Source organism: Penicillium lagena, assembly GCF_028827675.1.
Source record: "Penicillium lagena strain IBT 129212 chromosome Unknown utg000002l_segment0_segment0, whole genome shotgun sequence".
In the NCBI taxonomy this organism is placed as follows: Eukaryota; Fungi; Ascomycota; class Eurotiomycetes; order Eurotiales; family Aspergillaceae; genus Penicillium; species Penicillium lagena.
The window spans coordinates 5,180,847-5,196,940 of NW_026623223.1; the positions used below are offsets into that span (position 1 = coordinate 5,180,847).

At 51.6% G+C, this 16,094-nt stretch overlaps 6 protein-coding genes across 6 annotated transcripts; 2 read left to right on the forward strand and 4 right to left on the reverse strand.

The window, feature by feature from the left end:
• Positions 1 to 49: 49 nt before the first annotated feature.
• N7510_004938 (uncharacterized protein) lies at positions 50 to 4,251 on the reverse strand (the record flags this gene model as incomplete). Its single annotated transcript, XM_056976864.1, has 10 exons — positions 50 to 565; positions 617 to 1,128; positions 1,176 to 1,419; positions 1,475 to 1,828; positions 1,881 to 2,123; positions 2,172 to 2,269; positions 2,320 to 2,938; positions 2,999 to 3,096; positions 3,485 to 3,972; positions 4,037 to 4,251. 10 exons carry the CDS (start codon positions 4,249 to 4,251, stop codon positions 50 to 52), a joined length of 3,387 nt encoding a protein of 1,128 aa, XP_056836820.1.
• Positions 4,252 to 4,631: 380 nt separating this feature from the next.
• Positions 4,632 to 6,493, forward strand: N7510_004939 (uncharacterized protein; the record flags this gene model as incomplete). Its single annotated transcript, XM_056976865.1, has 4 exons — positions 4,632 to 5,172; positions 5,225 to 5,613; positions 5,666 to 6,346; positions 6,398 to 6,493. 4 exons carry the CDS (start codon positions 4,632 to 4,634, stop codon positions 6,491 to 6,493), a joined length of 1,707 nt encoding a protein of 568 aa, XP_056836821.1.
• A 212-nt stretch (positions 6,494 to 6,705) lies between these two features.
• Positions 6,706 to 7,964, reverse strand: N7510_004940 (uncharacterized protein; the record flags this gene model as incomplete). The annotated part of the gene is made up of 2 exons (XM_056976866.1): positions 6,706 to 7,787; positions 7,853 to 7,964. 2 exons carry the CDS (start codon positions 7,962 to 7,964, stop codon positions 6,706 to 6,708), a joined length of 1,194 nt encoding a protein of 397 aa, XP_056836822.1.
• Positions 7,965 to 8,128: 164 nt separating this feature from the next.
• On the forward strand, positions 8,129 to 8,839 carry N7510_004941 (mitochondrial 54S ribosomal protein bL19m; the record flags this gene model as incomplete). The annotated part of the gene is made up of 2 exons (XM_056976867.1): positions 8,129 to 8,694; positions 8,755 to 8,839. 2 exons carry the CDS (start codon positions 8,129 to 8,131, stop codon positions 8,837 to 8,839), a joined length of 651 nt encoding a protein of 216 aa, XP_056836823.1.
• Positions 8,840 to 9,225: 386 nt separating this feature from the next.
• N7510_004942 (putative MFS allantoate transporter) lies at positions 9,226 to 11,283 on the reverse strand (the record flags this gene model as incomplete). The annotated part of the gene is made up of 9 exons (XM_056976868.1): positions 9,226 to 9,454; positions 9,514 to 9,607; positions 9,670 to 9,910; positions 9,973 to 10,061; positions 10,119 to 10,336; positions 10,390 to 10,656; positions 10,717 to 10,747; positions 10,799 to 10,946; positions 11,020 to 11,283. Coding segments are annotated over 9 exons (1,581 nt in total), but the record flags the coding sequence as incomplete, so codon positions are not given.
• A 720-nt stretch (positions 11,284 to 12,003) lies between these two features.
• On the reverse strand, positions 12,004 to 16,074 carry N7510_004943 (putative ABC transporter; the record flags this gene model as incomplete). Its single annotated transcript, XM_056976869.1, has 2 exons — positions 12,004 to 12,033; positions 12,085 to 16,074. The coding sequence occupies 2 exons, from the start codon at positions 16,072 to 16,074 to the stop codon at positions 12,004 to 12,006; spliced, it is 4,020 nt and encodes a 1,339-aa protein (XP_056836825.1).
• Between the last annotated feature and the right edge of the window lie 20 nt (positions 16,075 to 16,094).

Consider the following 16,094-nt stretch of genomic DNA (forward strand, 5'->3'; position numbering starts at 1 on the left):
AGAGTCGAGTAGCCGGTGAACCTGACGTGCGTGAGAGAGGCCAGCCACGCTACACTTCCCGAACACTCGACGGCGTACTGCTAGGGGGCTCCTGAGACATCGAGTTGCGTCCTCTGAGACTGAGGTTACCGATGCGCTGAACGAGGTTGCTTCCGACGGCATCGACGGCCCCCTTGGGAGCAAACAGCGTAGGGCCCTGGGCGGCAGCCTCTTGAACCCTGAAAAGTCGGATCGATGTGCCATTCCACACACCCACGGTGCCTGGTGTTGCGCCCGCGGCTGAACCGACCACCATCTCGCTCGAGAAAATGAAACCCCATAGCAGTGACTCGTACCAGCCCATCGACAGCGCAGACCATTCGAAAGGCTGTGCGCGGATCGACGTGGGCTCGGAGATGATGCTTTTGACCTGCGGCTCGTGGACGAAAGAGGGGAGGTTGGTGATGAGGGTCCGTGCCTCGGAGTTGGCAGTCGACTCGAGGGCTACATCGGGGATATGAGGAGCAATGGCGGAGATGATGGTTAGGGTCGTGTGAAGGGGGAGCTCTGGCAGCCATGATTCGAGCTAGAGCAGTGTCAATATGTTTGCTTGCCTAAGAAAGGGAAGAGAGCTTACCCAGGGGACAGTCGGCGTGAAGCCAGCAGAAGGGGCAGAGAACAGAGCAGACATGCTGCTCTGACTGGTCATACTGTTTTGCCGAGAAAGACCCGGCCGTCCTGCCGGCATCTTACCCCGTGCCTTCTCCGAAATCCTCAACTGTTGAACACTGCTTTCTTCCGCAGTGGAAGAGACGGATGGCCTTCGCGAGGTTTGAATGGAGGGAGATGACTGGGATGGCGTGTGCTGCCCTTCCCCATCATCATCGGAATCATCATCGCCACCAATGGAAAACGGACTGTTCTCCTCAGGGATACGAGTCAAGGGCGACCGGGCGCCAGAGGGAGTGTGGAGGTCTTCCTCGGAGTGCGAAAGCGATGGGCTGGCGACCACGTCGCTCTGGGCACCCCCAGCTTTTCTTCTCTCATTCTGCCGTTCGATCTCTTGTTGACCACTTTCCAGTGTGAAGGCCCGCACAGCCTCAAATCGTTGCCTGTATTTCAAGATTGCATACACGAGATACGGGTTTTCTGAGAGAGTCAGAAAGTAGAAAACGAAAGAGTGAAGGAAAACACACCCGAGAACTTGTGTTCCAGAACAGTGCTGATGAAATCAAGCAATGATGCAAGAAGCGTATGATTAGTTTCATTCGCCAACAAGAAGCTGGGTGCCGACATCGAGGAGAAGAGTTGTAGGACTTTGGAACAGGCGCTCGGAGAGATGTGCTCGATGTATGGCGCGATATTGTTGATGACCACCAGAAGTGCGGGATAGACGGTATCTAGTTTTCCCTTGCTCGTTGTCATGAGCGTATGGATTGACTGCACGGAGGTTAGTAGCTGCTGCTCTATGCCTTGGGACTAGCAGAAAACGAACCATGATCAGGAAGTCGGCATACGAGCCTCGGAATTTCATGAGGCGTATCGACTGTGGCAGAGTCTCTTGGGCCTCGAACTTTTTGTTTAAGCTCTTGGCAAACGTGGGCTCAACACTCATGGTCTGGAGGATGAAAATGCACATCCGAACAATTCCTTGTTTGGATGCATCCAGTCGATACTCCATGGCGTAGAAAATGCACAGAATGAGGAAATCGTGCGAACGGTTGGAATCAACGATGAACGACCGGAATCGCTTGTTGCATTGCACGGTTTCCCAGAACAGGATCAACATCTCCGGCGCCCACTTCACCGGCCCTTTACTCCCGGGAAGATAGGAAGTTGTAGCCTGCATCTAGAAATATTCATGTCAACAAGATCCAGCAGGCGCTACCAGGAAAACATACTGGCTGGTCTAGAATCCGCGTCATCCCATCCACCAGGAACTGGAAATCCTGGGGCCGATGCAGTCTGCCAAAGTAATGACGGTAGTAGTTCTTCGGTGGAGCTCCCCGACCATCCTCTGGAATGGGATATAAAAGAAGGACGAGGAGCAATTGCAAGCAATATATGACTAGAATCTGTTTCGGATCCTTCCACACAACATGGTCGTACGGGACTCTCCATGATGCAGGGTTGTATTTCATGGCCTGTGTACAGATCAGCGACGCAAAGTCAAACATAGTGGGTGACCATACTGTGTTCAGAAGAGAGCAGAGGAGAGTCAGAACAGACTGTTTGTCTTGGCAGGTTGTCATATAGGTGATAGCCCTGACACCCTGCACAGGCAAGGTACCTAAAACGAGTTAGTCTGGGCCAGGAGTTGGTGTCGAAAAGGCAACTGACTGGAAGGCATGTACATGGCCTTGCCGGTGATGGTCAACAACAGCCGCAGGATCTCGCATCGATTGCTTTCCAGGGTCTTGTTCGATCCCATCGCTGTATTGCAGCCAACACCACTCTGCCAGATCGAGTACGAGATCTTGCTTTTCGCCGTTGGAAGTTGTGGGATAGTAAAATCCGCAAAGAACAGCAGTTCCAATAAGGTATCCATTAACTCTTCGGCCAACGGCTTGACATCCTCATATTCTTCGGTGCGCGGGTTCGTTCGGTCCTGGTCGTCTGGCTGTGCTTCGTCAAAAAGCACTTCCCCGGAGATCTGGGCCTGCCGGGTCTTCTTCCTTCGCCGCGCCCAGAAGAACTTCTCTTCCCATTCCTCCAGGTGTTCTGCTTCGTAGACAAAGGGGAGGAGCCGGGTGAGGATGCGAATGCAGTTGAGCGCATCGCGGTCGGGGGCCAGGTCGGGGTCAGGGAAGGAAGGATGGTTCTTAAGAACGATCAGGCGAGATGTTACTGACAAGAGCAGTGTTTCAAAGTTCGATAAGGCACGGTCTCGGGTTCGTCGAATATCGGCGGGCGTGAATAGGCTGAAGACGTCCTCTGTGGATTCGGGGAGTTCCCAAAACTTCCCAGACCGTCAGCGCCGATGATTTTGGGGATCAAATCTCAGGAATAGCCAACATACCCTGGTCCAGTAAGGGTCGTCCGCAGGGATCTCCTGCTCCTCGGAGAGGCGGAAGATGCCCTGCTTGAAGACGAGCTTGGACTCGGAGGCCCCCATCGCTGCAGAGAGGAGAAGTAATCACAGCGAAAGGGTCGTCATGTAGATGGGTAGCTGCTGCGCTGATTCTGTGCTCGGGGAGGTCAGCTGTCGGAGGCGGGTGGTTGAAGCGCAAAGTGGTTGTTTGGTTTGGTGTTCCTGATTCTTGGCTGACCGCGGTTGGGCCATGTCCGCCTTTCCACTTCGTGACCAGTTTACTCGTACGCACTCGAGGTCTCATTCATGAGAAAATTAATAAGAAACCAACTATCGCTAAGAACACCATTATGTATGCGCACCTATCCAGGCCGAACCCACCCAGGAAAAATCAAAGAGCGCCATTACTAGCAGAAAGCCTTCTACTTCTCTCATAAAGCCACTTGTTACTCAAACCCAAACTCCTCCGCTTACCTCCCAGCGGAGACGGAGAACTAGGCCCAACGCTGGACTCCCCGAACGAGGACCGCGCGAGAGGTGACGCGGACCCAATGCTCTGTCTTCGACCACTTTCGCGACCTCCATTGAAAGTAGCTTTATGCAGCAGAGGGCTCGATGCCGGCGAAAAAGGCGACCCGGTAGAGACGCGACGGTCAGAGAAGCTGGGCGTTGCAGACATCGGCGAGACGCTCTGTCGGCTCGCCGGACTGGCCTTGCGCGAGGTCGAAAGCCGGTATCGCGGAGGGGTCACGAAGGTGGTCCCAGGCGTCACTGGCGGCGTCACCGTGGGATCTAGGCCAAGAAGAGCGCGTTGTGTGGGGGTGAGTGGGATGTCGGAGAGATCGTCCTTGGGCCGGAAGAGAGGATACAAGGCCGCGAGGATGTTGAAGAGGAGAAACAGTTGCAGAAAGACCAGTCCGAACTCATCGTAGAACGGGTTGCTGTTGAATAATTGGCGCGAGCTGGTGCGAGGTCGGTCCAGTCAGTATATCGTAGACACGGCCGTGGAAACGGCTTTCAACTTACTATACTTTGAGCGTATTCCCCAACCCCCAAACTATCACTAATGCAACTCCATTCCAAACCAACTTCCGCACGTTCTTATCGCCAAAGGTAGCTGCATTTTGCCGCCGAACGATCTCGTTCAACTGGGGATGGCGCCATTTTCCCGGGGTGCCAGACTGAGGAGTGGCCACTCCAGAGGCCGGTTTAGGCGTAGAGGGTAGTGATTGGGTCGCCATTGTGGTCGACGAGAGGAAACAGAAGAATTGAGAATAAGGGGCAGACGAGAGAAAAATAGCTGTACATCGGTTGTCAATCATTGCGCCCATAACAACAGTAAGGGGGTATGCGGGGACTTACCTGGAGCCAAAACTGGGATTTGCACTTACCTGAGACGAATGAGTATCGCTAAACTGTCGGGAAGTCTTCAGCAAGCCATGGTGGGCGGCGGAAGGAGTTGTCGCAGGCCGAATGTTTTCGGGTCGGATTGGATTGGATTGGAGGCTGGGAAAGGCGCGACCAGGATCGCCGGATTTACGGTTGTCCCGGCATCCGGTCTGCCCCCCCGTGATCCCTCACACGTCATACTGTACACAGTGCTCTTTTACACAACACCGCCATGGCTTCTCATCCTTCGCTTGCGGAGCAGCTGGATGCTCTGGTCGCCAATGTACTGGCGGACTGGAACGTCTACACCACCGTCTTTGCCGGTATCATAGCCGCATTTGCGCTGTACTCCGTCTTCTCGTCTAAAGACCCGGATGTTCACCCATTCCTGCTGGCTCGTCAGTCCACCGCAGCTCCGGTCCGCCTGTCAGGCCAGTCGGCAACCTACCGAAGCTTGGAAACGCCGCATGGATTCCCGCTGCGTCTCGGATTAAACGTCAAGGACCCCGGCGCCCCCAAATGGACCGGCGGGCGAAGAGGTGACCTGCGGGATATTTGGAGGACTGCTGTACGCGGTGCCCTGAAAGAGGATGGGACACCCTCTGGAAAGAAGGGCAAGATCTATACGGTGCTGGGCAAGGAGATGGTCGAGCGTTCGCTGGACCAGGTGACGCAGGAAATCAATGTGATCGGTCAACACCTTCAGAAAGCAAAGGCCAAGACGGTGGCAGTCTGCCTAACGGACTCCACTGAGCTGTTGGCTGCTATCTTTGGTACGGAAGTTCCCCGACCGAGTGGTATTGGCGCTAATGTTCTACGATCTAGCGGGTGCCTTTTACGACTTCAAGACGGTTCTTGTTCCCCATAACCTGTCGCTCGAGATCTTGTCCGCGCACCTGAAGGAAGCCCAGGCGGATGTTCTGATTGCAGAGGCAGGGTCACTCGACCTGTCCGCGGTTTCGAAAGCGAACAAGCAACTGTCGCTGGCACTCTGGGTCGCGAAGTCTGGCAGTCGCCATATGGACTGGAATGAGGTTCCTAAAGACGCCAAGAAAAGCTTCAAGGTAGCAGTGTGGCATGAACTGGTCGAGGCAGGCAAGGATCTTGCTGGCTTTGAAGTGCCCAGCTACGACCCGACCACAACGACCCCTACAGTGAGCACCGTTTGGCCCTCTTCCGATGAAGTCGGTCAATTCATTGAATTCAAACCCGAGGTATTTTTCTGATTCATAACGATTCATTCGCGAATGTGCTGACGAAATATAGAATCTCGTGTCTGCTGTTGGTGCTCTGGGCTCCGCATTGCCTCGAACGGAACGTTTGAACCCAGACGATGTCGTTCTATCCATTGACTCGCTTTCTCGCTCCTACCCTCTCTGCCAGATCATGTCTGCCTTATTCTCCAACGCATCCATTGCGTTGAACTCAGTTGCCGGGGAAAAGGTAGATTTCGCTTTGGCCACCGTAGGCGTGTCTCCCACAGTGATCATTGCGTCGTCAGGCACCATGTCAGATTATCACCGCAAAATCATGCAACCTCAAACTGGGCCAATATCTCGTCTTGGGCGTTGCCTCCAAGCACGGAATTTGGATGCAGGGCACATGCCATCGCAGAATATCTTCAGCCGAATCGCACAAGTTGGCCCGACGGCGGAGCTTTCTCTCGACAAACTTCGTTTGTTGTGCATTTCCCATCGTTTCGACGCCAGCCCCACAACCCGCCTGAGTTGCGAGCAGTTGACTGATCTTCGGATCTTTACCGGCGCACGTGTTGTTTATGCACTGACTGCACCAGGTATTGCGGGTGCAGTTGCGCAGACTAATGCCTTCGACTATCGACGCCTGCATGGCCCGAGTCATTTTGGTGCTCCTTTGAGTAGCACCGAGATCACTCTGACCAATATCTCGGAATCTTCGGCATCCGGGGATGGGCTTGTAGAGGGACAGGTAAGAGATGTCCACCTGGCGCAATTGATCGCAAGAACTAACTTTATCTAGATCACTGTGGCTGGCCCTGCCGTTGTCGCTCCGTCTATAACTCTTGTCGCTCAGGGACGTATCAGCAATGATAACACCCTGGAATTGTGTCCTTGATACGTTTGATCAAGTAGACCAAGCTCGGACGTGCATTAGCGTTCATTTCTTTTTCGATGTATGAGATACAGCCGCATTGTGGACATGTCTGGATACGTAGCAGTTGTGAATATCGGAAATAAATGCATCTTCATTTTTGAAGTACGGGGCCAAATCCAAGATAAAGTTTGAAACGATAGTAATATACAAGTGCATAGACGGCCCAAATGGTTTCATGAGTCGCTCGTCTCAGCCTTAGGAGTCTCAACCTTTCCAGTCTCGCGCTGGGTGGGTGTTTCCATGGTAGCCTTGGGCTTAGGAAGGGCATCCTGGAAAAACACAACAGCCTGACGGTATCCAGGGAGTGGTCTCTTCTCCGCTTCTTCCCTAGACAGGGAACCAAGACGCTTCTTAATCAATGCTTCAACATCCTGTTTCCGTTGCTTCAATTGGGCATAGACATCCTTAGCTGGTGCCACACCGGGAACTTTGATTGCCATGTTGAGTCCATTCCAGACGATAATCTCCTCCATCAACCGGGTGTCAATGGACTGGGGATCCTGGTGTTCGGGATCAAATGTGAACTTCCCTAGGGGCCAGCATGCCAGAAGCCTCCGCGCGTACATCAAAACCTGCTCGGTTCCTCCCACGTTGTTTAAGTCAAGCATAGCACGCGTCGCAGCTAGCTCCAGCAGCGTACCGATCACAAAGGGCTGGCGTTTCGGGTCTCGCGATGCATCTTTCACGGCGTGTTCTGGGTTCTGCTCCATGATATTAACGGCTTGGTGTGCCAGAGAGAGCGCATCTGTAGTTTTCTTGTCCTCGAAGTCGGTCATCTGAGCAGTACGGTGGATCTCAAAGAATAGACGACGGACGACGTCCATATCGCTGAGGCGCAGACCGGTGCGCTTGGCATACCGGGCACATGATACGGCAAGGTGAAGCTTGTTGTTTTTGCCGAGTGCAGCAATGATCCGCTCCCATTGATCGGGCTTGAAGTTTCGGTTCGCGGTTTCGAGGCCAACGGTGAAAGGGAAGAGGTTTTCCCAGGTGTTGTTCCTCTCCATCAGGTCCAGCACTTTGACTGCGTCCTTTCGCTTCGGCATCGCGCCCTTATTCAATGGTTTTAAGGTGTACTGCTCGTTCTCGCTGATGTCCACTGCTATTGGATCGTCTAGCAACCGTTGGGCGTTGCTTTGCTTGAACATGGTCTTTCGCTGGGGCCCGGGGAGACTGAAGGGGATAAAGAGTTCTTCTCGGAATCGATGTAGGGCCTGGTCCAGTTCCTCAACCTGTGTTGGCTTGAAAGGCGGAACTGTATTCCAAAACAGCGCTTGTTAGCAAATTCAATTGGAAACGGTGGCCGCCAACCGTATATACCTTTTCTCATCGTGCCCATGGCGCGAGTCTGGGTCAAGGAAGAGACGGACTGGCGCAGCGAGCAGAGCGTGCGCTGGCCACTTAGTAACCGGCCCATGGCGCTGTGCGCCATTGTTAATGAATTGCAGCAAAGACAGATTGAACTGTTGAGGTGCGCGCGACTCCGGGTTCCTGAACATCGGAGAAAATCAGCGGGCGGTGTGGTCATTCTGCCCGGGTCGCCCCAAAACTTGAACTTCCGCTTCTCCCAGCATCTTCGACACACACTCCATCACCATGGCCGCTCCACTCGTGCGGCAGTTGAGCTGCCTCAGATTGACGCCTTCAATCCATCAGTCTGCCAGCCGTCGGTGCATCTCAACGATCTACTCCGCGAGGCGCGAACCCACTTCCCTCCCGTCGAACATCCCCGAGCAGTTCCTGTCGCAGTTACCATCGCGCCTGAAGAAGGAGTCCGAAGGCCCCAAGAAAATCAAAATCTACCCTCCTCCGCCATCATCCCGTGCTGCATGCAAAGATCCTGTGGCCAAGTTCACCGAGACACAATTGTCGGTCCTCGACCCCAAGGGCGAACGGAAGGCCCTATTCGACTACCGCCGGAACCCGCGCAGTGTTAAGCCTGGTGATATCCTGCGGGTAACATTCAAGAATGGTGACCCGTTCAATGGCGTCTGTCTGAGCATCCGGTTGCGTGGCATTGACACCTCGTTCTTGTTGCGGAACGAGCTCATGCGTGTTCCGGTCGAGATGTCTATCAAGGCTTTCAGCCCCAATGTGAAGAGTGTGGAGATTGTCCAGCGATCACAGATCAAGCGCAGAAGGGCGCGCTTGTTCCATATGAGGTGCGTTAGGAATTGTTTGTCCTGTATCTGGACTTTGCTAACCCTGATTTCTTTCTGTAGAGACCGCAAGCACGACCGCCGCAGTGTCGAGAATCTCGTGGACAGTTACATCAAGCAAAAGAGGGCATTTATGGGCAAGCGGTGATCCGAGCAGGGAGTTATTTCTTTTGGCATTTTGGCGGATGTATTATTATTACCTCTTGCGAATCGACTGTTTATATTTTCTCGAATCGAATACACTATCTCTTTTGTGCGGAAGTCCGGAGTCACTACAAGATACTTGGAATTGTTGAATGACAAAGCTGTGTTGGTGGCTAGATTCATGCTGTGGTCGCTTTCTACTTTGTCAAGTCACACTATTGCTATGGAGGTGGAGATGACACTACTGTCTGATATAAACCACCAGTTTACCGATCCGTGGTTTCATCCAATATTAAATTCCCTACCAAGCCCGGTTAGAAACATGACATGTCTCAGTAAATGTATCGAAAACTGTCCAAAGAAAAAGGTTGTCAGCATAACCCAACAAACCAAAAACAGCAGTCCAGAAGAAATGACATACTTGAGGTTCTCTCGGTCCGTCAGATCCAAAAACGCCGTCGAATCCAAATCTCGTCCTTCGAGACCACCCTCCATCTGAGACTGGATGCGGTCACGCTTCTTGTTCTCCCAGCGGAGCAGAAGTCCGAGTGTGGTGATCAGGCAGGCTTCGATGAGATGTGAGACGATCATTGACCAGATACCGAGAGAATAGGTCGGTCTATATTTTATTCCGTTAGCTTAGTGTATCCAATATCAAAATGAATAGGAAAAGTTCACTTCTGATCCTCTTTATAGAAAAATGGTCCGGCGATGTTGCCGGTGCAATATCCCAGGAAGAGGACGGCGTTGGTGACGACCTTTTTCGTGTGGCCTGTATGAAAAGCTGTAAAAGAATGTTTGGGAAGATATAGCCATGTGGAATGAAATACGCACCAGCAGTATTAGCAATCTGCATACTCAAGACCAACACAAATGCCGCATTATATGGTCCTGTTAAGTAGTAGCAGATCAGTCGGCCAACACGTTGATCTAACGGTACGAAGCGGAGACCGAAGGCTCCTGCAAGGTTTGGACAAAGGAATATGAGCACGAAGATAACACGCCGGTTTTCGAAGCGGTCATTGAGGAAAACGCAGGTGAGAATTGACAGGGCAATGATGATGCCGTATGGGATCTAAATGGATGGATGTTGTCAACTTCGGCTCATTTGAAAATCTCAGGAAGGATAATATCTACCTGCATAAGAGTGGTGACCAAAGTCGAGAACCCGAAGCCTTCAATGATGATTGTTCCGAAATTGGAAATACCTCCATTGGGGACATTGCCTGAATAGACGGTCAGTTTAGAGGAAGCAGAAAGATGTCAGTCGAAGGGAAACGCACAAACGACCCCCAAAATAAAGAACATGTAGAGCTTATAATCCTTGAATGCCTCGAGAATCTGATATGGCTTCAAGTGCTTATTTTCCACACCGGTCTGATTCGCTCTCAACCGGTCAACGGCAATTCGACGCTCCGCCTTGCTGAGACCTTTAGCCGTGACCGGCGAGTCGGGAAGAAAAGTGAACATCACAATGCCCCAAGTAGCACAAAGAGCACCACTGAGAAGGAAATCAACATCCAGACACGCAGGGCTGAAAGGGTGTTTACTTACATGATGAGAAATTCGTATTTCCACGAAGGCAAGGCACCCCGGATATGGCCAATGCCATAACCCAACAGCCCACCGAGAGCAATTCCAAACCCGTTTGCTGTGTACCAGAGTCCCAAACGTACGGGCTGTTCGCGTCGTGTGTACCACATACTGGTGATCAGCATAAAGGCCGGATCGGAGCACGCCTCTGCGGCTCCACCTAGGGCTCGGAGGACGGCTAGGGTCCTGAAACTGTTGCATGCTGCTTGGATCATGAGGAACACGCCCCTTTACAAAACAAGTCAGTGGATGGCCCCATAAATCCGTTGTATCGGGGTTTACACATACCACATAAAGATGTTGGCGCCTAGATATTTTCCTGCGGAGTATTAGAACATTCAGACCCAGGCTTATATATCTGGGGAGATACCAATCGGAAGACGCTGCATTAAGAAATTGGTAGGAAATGCCCAAGCCAAAAACCCAAAGTAGAAAATACTGCTCAGCCAATTGTACTGCGTCCCATGCAGCTGTAGATCGTCCTCAATCCCGAAGATGGCCGCATAGCTCAACGTTGTCTGCACCATAGAGCAATTAGAACAAATGTAAATATATAGCAGGATCAAGTCCTGGGAGCCACGATTAACAGACCTTATCAATGTAAAAAAACGCGTAACAAACGGCCAGATAGGGTAGGATCATAAAGTCAATCTTCCAAAGTACCTTCCTTGCTTCAGCAGGGTCGATATCCTCATGTAACTCATCTGGGTCATCAAAAAGTGCCATGGCTGTGTCGCCGTCGGTAACTTTGACAGATTTCCATCTCGACCGAGCTTGGCTGCTTTCACAGTGCGTGGTGGTTGGGACATCGACAGTGTCCCTCTTGGAGGGGGCCTCTGTAACGTTGTCTACCATCCTGATAATTTTTTCCCAGGCGGTATCAACGGAGGATTGAAGGAATAGGTGCGAGTTTTAGATGGATGTCTTGTGGAACAAGAAGATTTAGCTGGGAGGAATCAAGAAATATATTCGCATCCCATCAGCACAGGATAATTTTCCAAACTCACCCACCGACTCGTATATGATTTCTCCGCAAAGTCAAAACAAAGGGAAATGGAACAATCTGCGGGGAAGAGACCCATCACGCTGATCTTGGCTGACGAGCTCACAGTCGGAATTACACCGCGATATCCCTGCGCAGCCAGGAATGCGTCATACCAGAGAGGCCCAAGAATCTTACGCCCACGGAGCAAACCCGAGAACTGGGCCAGCTTGCCACCGCATGAATGTCCTACCCCGGGCTGCTATAGGTGGGTTTGCATCGGAGCATGCGCATGAGGAGTTGCGTTGATCATAGAAACACGGGCTGGACGATGATCATCGCCAGCGAGTCCTTCCTGGAACGGTCAAGCGGCGTGGGGGTTGCGTGGGGAATCCGGGGTCATTCATCTGGAGAACCAAGTCGATCGTTTTTTGGGGAAGTTATCATTACGGAGACAGGGAATATAATAATAAGGCAGTACATGCCATATCTCAATCTAGACTACCTCTATATCGTTTGCTTTTGGTTGAATAATATCTAACTTTTTCCGATCTTTCCGCTATTCCCCTTTTTGCATTGCTGAAATACTGATGTTATCTTCGGTTGAAGTTGAAGAACCGAGACTTGGAGCAGATTAGCATCATCGTAATCGTGCGAGGGTATCAATCACTTACCGCCAGGAATAAGATAATGAGATTAGATCCAATGAACGCCATGAAAATACCCAGATCCCGCCAGCGATTGCTGAAAGACATGCTGAAATTCGAGTAAAACTGGTCTCCGATCTTGTAAGCGCAATACTCGCAAGCCTGTGTCGCGTTGTTGAGAATATAGCCAGGTCCCCCGCGCTCGAAAAATGGCTTCATATATTCCTCACACGTCTCGTTCGATGGTGCCTGGAATTGATTGTACTCGCTTTTTGTGCAGACGACCTCGCGCCCATGAAGCTCTGTTACCACCATACCCCCAATGAGACGGGTGAACGGGTCAAGCTGATACAGCCAGGCGCGCCAGAAGCCAGGCATCTGAGGCTTGGGGATTGCGACACCGCAGAAGAGCGAGAAGATGATCACGATGGGCGGGTTCAGCTGAGAGGCAATAAAGCTGTTTGGAGTCAAGGCTGAAATCATTTGGCCCAGAGTCACGGCGAAGATCTCGGTGATGAGTACCATAAGGAATTGGTAGCCAGCTCGACTGGTAGCGGACTGGAAGCCTGGAATGTAGTACAGAGGCAAGAAGAAGCATACTGCGCACAAGATGCTGTATGGAAGTTCAGCAACGATCATGGAGAGCGCGAAGGCGAATTGACCATAGGTCTTGGAAGCCGATTCTCGGTAGAAGATCAAGCGCGCCATATCGTACCGTGGCTCGACCTGCTGCAAAATGATCGCTGGGAGCACAGTCACATTGAAAATGACGAAAATCCGATACTGTAGCGATGAACGCGAGTCATCTAACTGTAGGAATGCAAGCCCAGTAATCACTGCAATCACCACGTGTGTGAACAGGCGAGTAAACCCGTAGTTCCTCGAGCGCCAAAAAGCAAGGTTTGTGCGTCGGCCAACCACCTTGATTTGATGCCAGAGCGGCGAGGCATATTCCGTTTCAATGGTATCTTGGGTTTGAATCTGTTGCACTGCCTGGCTCCGGGCTTTTTTAATCTGGAGAATATCCTTTTTGAGTTGCTGCAGTTCGGGGGAAGTACGCCAGATATCACCCCAGTCACGATCTCCAATCCGACGGGTTTGGCCAGCCCCGATGGCGTCGAGCATCCATTCCGCTGGGTTGGCATCTGCTGGACAGTCGGCACCATGGCGTCGGAAGTATTCCAGCAAAACTTGTGAATCATGTCCGATTTCGCCAAAGTAGACACACTCGCCTCCATGCTGGAGGAGCAACAACCGGTCAAAGTTCTGGAACAATGCCGAGTTCGGCTGGTGGATGGTACAGAGAATAGCCTGGCCAGCGGCAGCAAGTTTGCGGAGGAAACGAACGATGTTGAAAGCAGACTGGCCATCCAGGCCAGAAGTTGGCTCATCCAAGAAGAGCAGAAGCTCCGGTTTGGCAGCCAATTCTACACCGATGGTGACACGCTTTCGTTCTTCAACTGACAGTCCAGTCTCAGGTGTCCCGATAATTGCGTCTGCGAGGCTCTCCAACTCGAGAAGCGTAATGATTTCTTCCACATATGCATATTTTTCGGACTGGGGTGTCTCAAAGGACTGACGAAGGTCAGCAGAGAATCTTAACGCCTCTCGCACAGTCTGCATCGGCTCGTGGACATCCAGCTGCTCGGCATAAGATGTGCCTCTCTGAAAAGATGTCCCGGGGGGCTTTCCGTCAACCAAAATATCGCCTGACACCACGCCAATGTTTTTCCGGGCTGCTAGTACATCCAACAATGTTGTCTTCCCCGCACCTGACGCACCCATCAAAGCAGTAAGCTTCCCGGGCTGAACATATCCATAAACGGAATTCAAGAGTTGTCGGGTCCCCGATGGCACCGGAACTTCGTAATTAACATCTTCCCAAGTGAACACTGACTCTGACAAGATTTTCAAATTCTCGCCCGTTTCGACAGCCTTTGATTGGCGATTGGCTTTCCTTTCCATCAAGGCCTCATTCAGTTCTTTGCGCTCCTTGTTCTCTTTCTGGAAGAACGTAATCGTCTTTCCGCCTGCCTCGAACTGAACGGTCTCACCGAAATACAGATTTGCTGCAAGGAAACCGACGATGAGCGCGAGCATGATCCCGAAATTTCGCCAGAGGTCTCCCGTGAGATAGCTGAATGTTTGCGCGATGTAGCTGGAGCCTGGAATGATTGGCGAACCAGGCTTGCCTCCCGCCAGAGTACAGGCTTGATGAGCAATGTTGCCATATCCAGGCCCATTAGGGATTAAAGATTGCTCGGTGCAGGTCATTGTTAAGCGACTGAATTCGTTGACCATCAAGGCTGCAAAGCCCAGTCCGAAGGGGTTGATGTAGTATATCCACCTGAGCCACACTTGTGCACCGGACCACTGGATCAAATAGCCCGAAGTCAAGACAAAGAGTGTGATAATGACAGAGGCGAATTTTATGGCGTAGTCGAAGTCAGGACACAGACAGCCAATTGTTCTGAAAAACACGGTCATGCAAACATAACCAGTAAGGATAATCAGGACAAAGATAAAGAAAGCTCCAGCATCAAGGACCAGGCCACACATGAAGTATACGATGACACTGAAAAGCAGAATTCGGACGATGGCGAAGCTGGTGTCGACAATAATCTGCGCAATGAAGAGAGCGCTTGGTCTGTAGAAAGTGAATGACCGGTGTTTGTTGACGATGGAGCGGCCGATCATGGTCCCTCCTAATTCCGCGAATGCCTGGAAGCCATTGAACAGCAAACTGATGAACAGAAGGCCACCCCGAGTAAAGGCACCGGAGCTGGTTTCTGGCAACTTGAGCCAAACTGTACCCAGAATGATAGCTACACCAGTAGACGTGATCCAAGATACAGTTTGTGCGAATCTGTCTTGCCATTTGATCAAAAACTGACGTTGCATCAATGCCCAAATCTGGAGATGGAGAGGAATTGAATACACAGATGACGCAGAGGTGAACTTGCGCTTTGCCTCCCGATTTGCGATCTCAAAGTCATCGTAGATTTGTTTTTCCTGTTGGACTTGATTGCGGTACGACTGCATCTCTTCATCCAGTCTCCGGCTGTAGATAGACTTGTCAAATGCCTCAACTAGTGCTGCCGGAGTTGATGGAACATCCTCCGTGCTCCTACCATCTTTGAACTCTCTCTCAAATGGGTCTGTACACCCGGTCAGATAGTCAGGAGTAGTTTGACGAGGCTTTTCTCGAAATCCAAGGCCCTCGAGATATGCTCGAGCTTCGCTCGCAGGGCCAAAGTATACCTGGCGACCGCTGTCAATCAAAAGCACTTTGTCAAATTGCTTATAGATATTCTCTGAAGCCTGGTACAGTGACACAAACGTGGTGGTCTTGTAGATATTTGTCAAGATACGTAGAGACTTAGCGAAGTCAAGCGCAGTCGACGCATCAAGGCCACGAGTGCTATTATCCCAGGCCAGCACCGTTCCAGACGTGATCATCATTTCAGCAATACTGACGCGACGTCGTTCGCCGCCCGAGACACCACGGATAAACTGGTTACCAATGACAGTGTTGGCGGTATGCTCGATGTTGAACATTCTCAGCAGCATGTTGATGACCTTTTCCTTAAACTCCGACTTGGAAACGCCCATCGGCCGCTTTCTCGGGGTTTTCGTATCCAATGCAAACCCCAGAGTTTGCTTAACGGTCAGAGTTGGCTGGTGGATATCATCCTCCTGGTTGTACACGGCTTCTCCCCGGAACCGCTTCGCAAAAGTCTCGGACTCAAAAGGTCCGTAAAGAACCTCGCCGTCGACTCCAGAATATCCAAAACGCTGGTTGGCAATCACCTTCAGAAACGTTGTACAGCCTGAACCCGGGCGCCCCAGAACCAAGACCATCTCCCCTGGACGTGTGAGACCCCGGAAGCCTTCCAAGATATTGTATTCTTTGCCTTTCTGACCATATCCGCAGAGATGCATGATCGTTTCTGGGAGGTTGAAGAAGTCGATGATCGCATCCGGAAAAGTCTTAATGAACGTCTTGACGCCGCCCATGCCGCGCACTGCCAGATTGT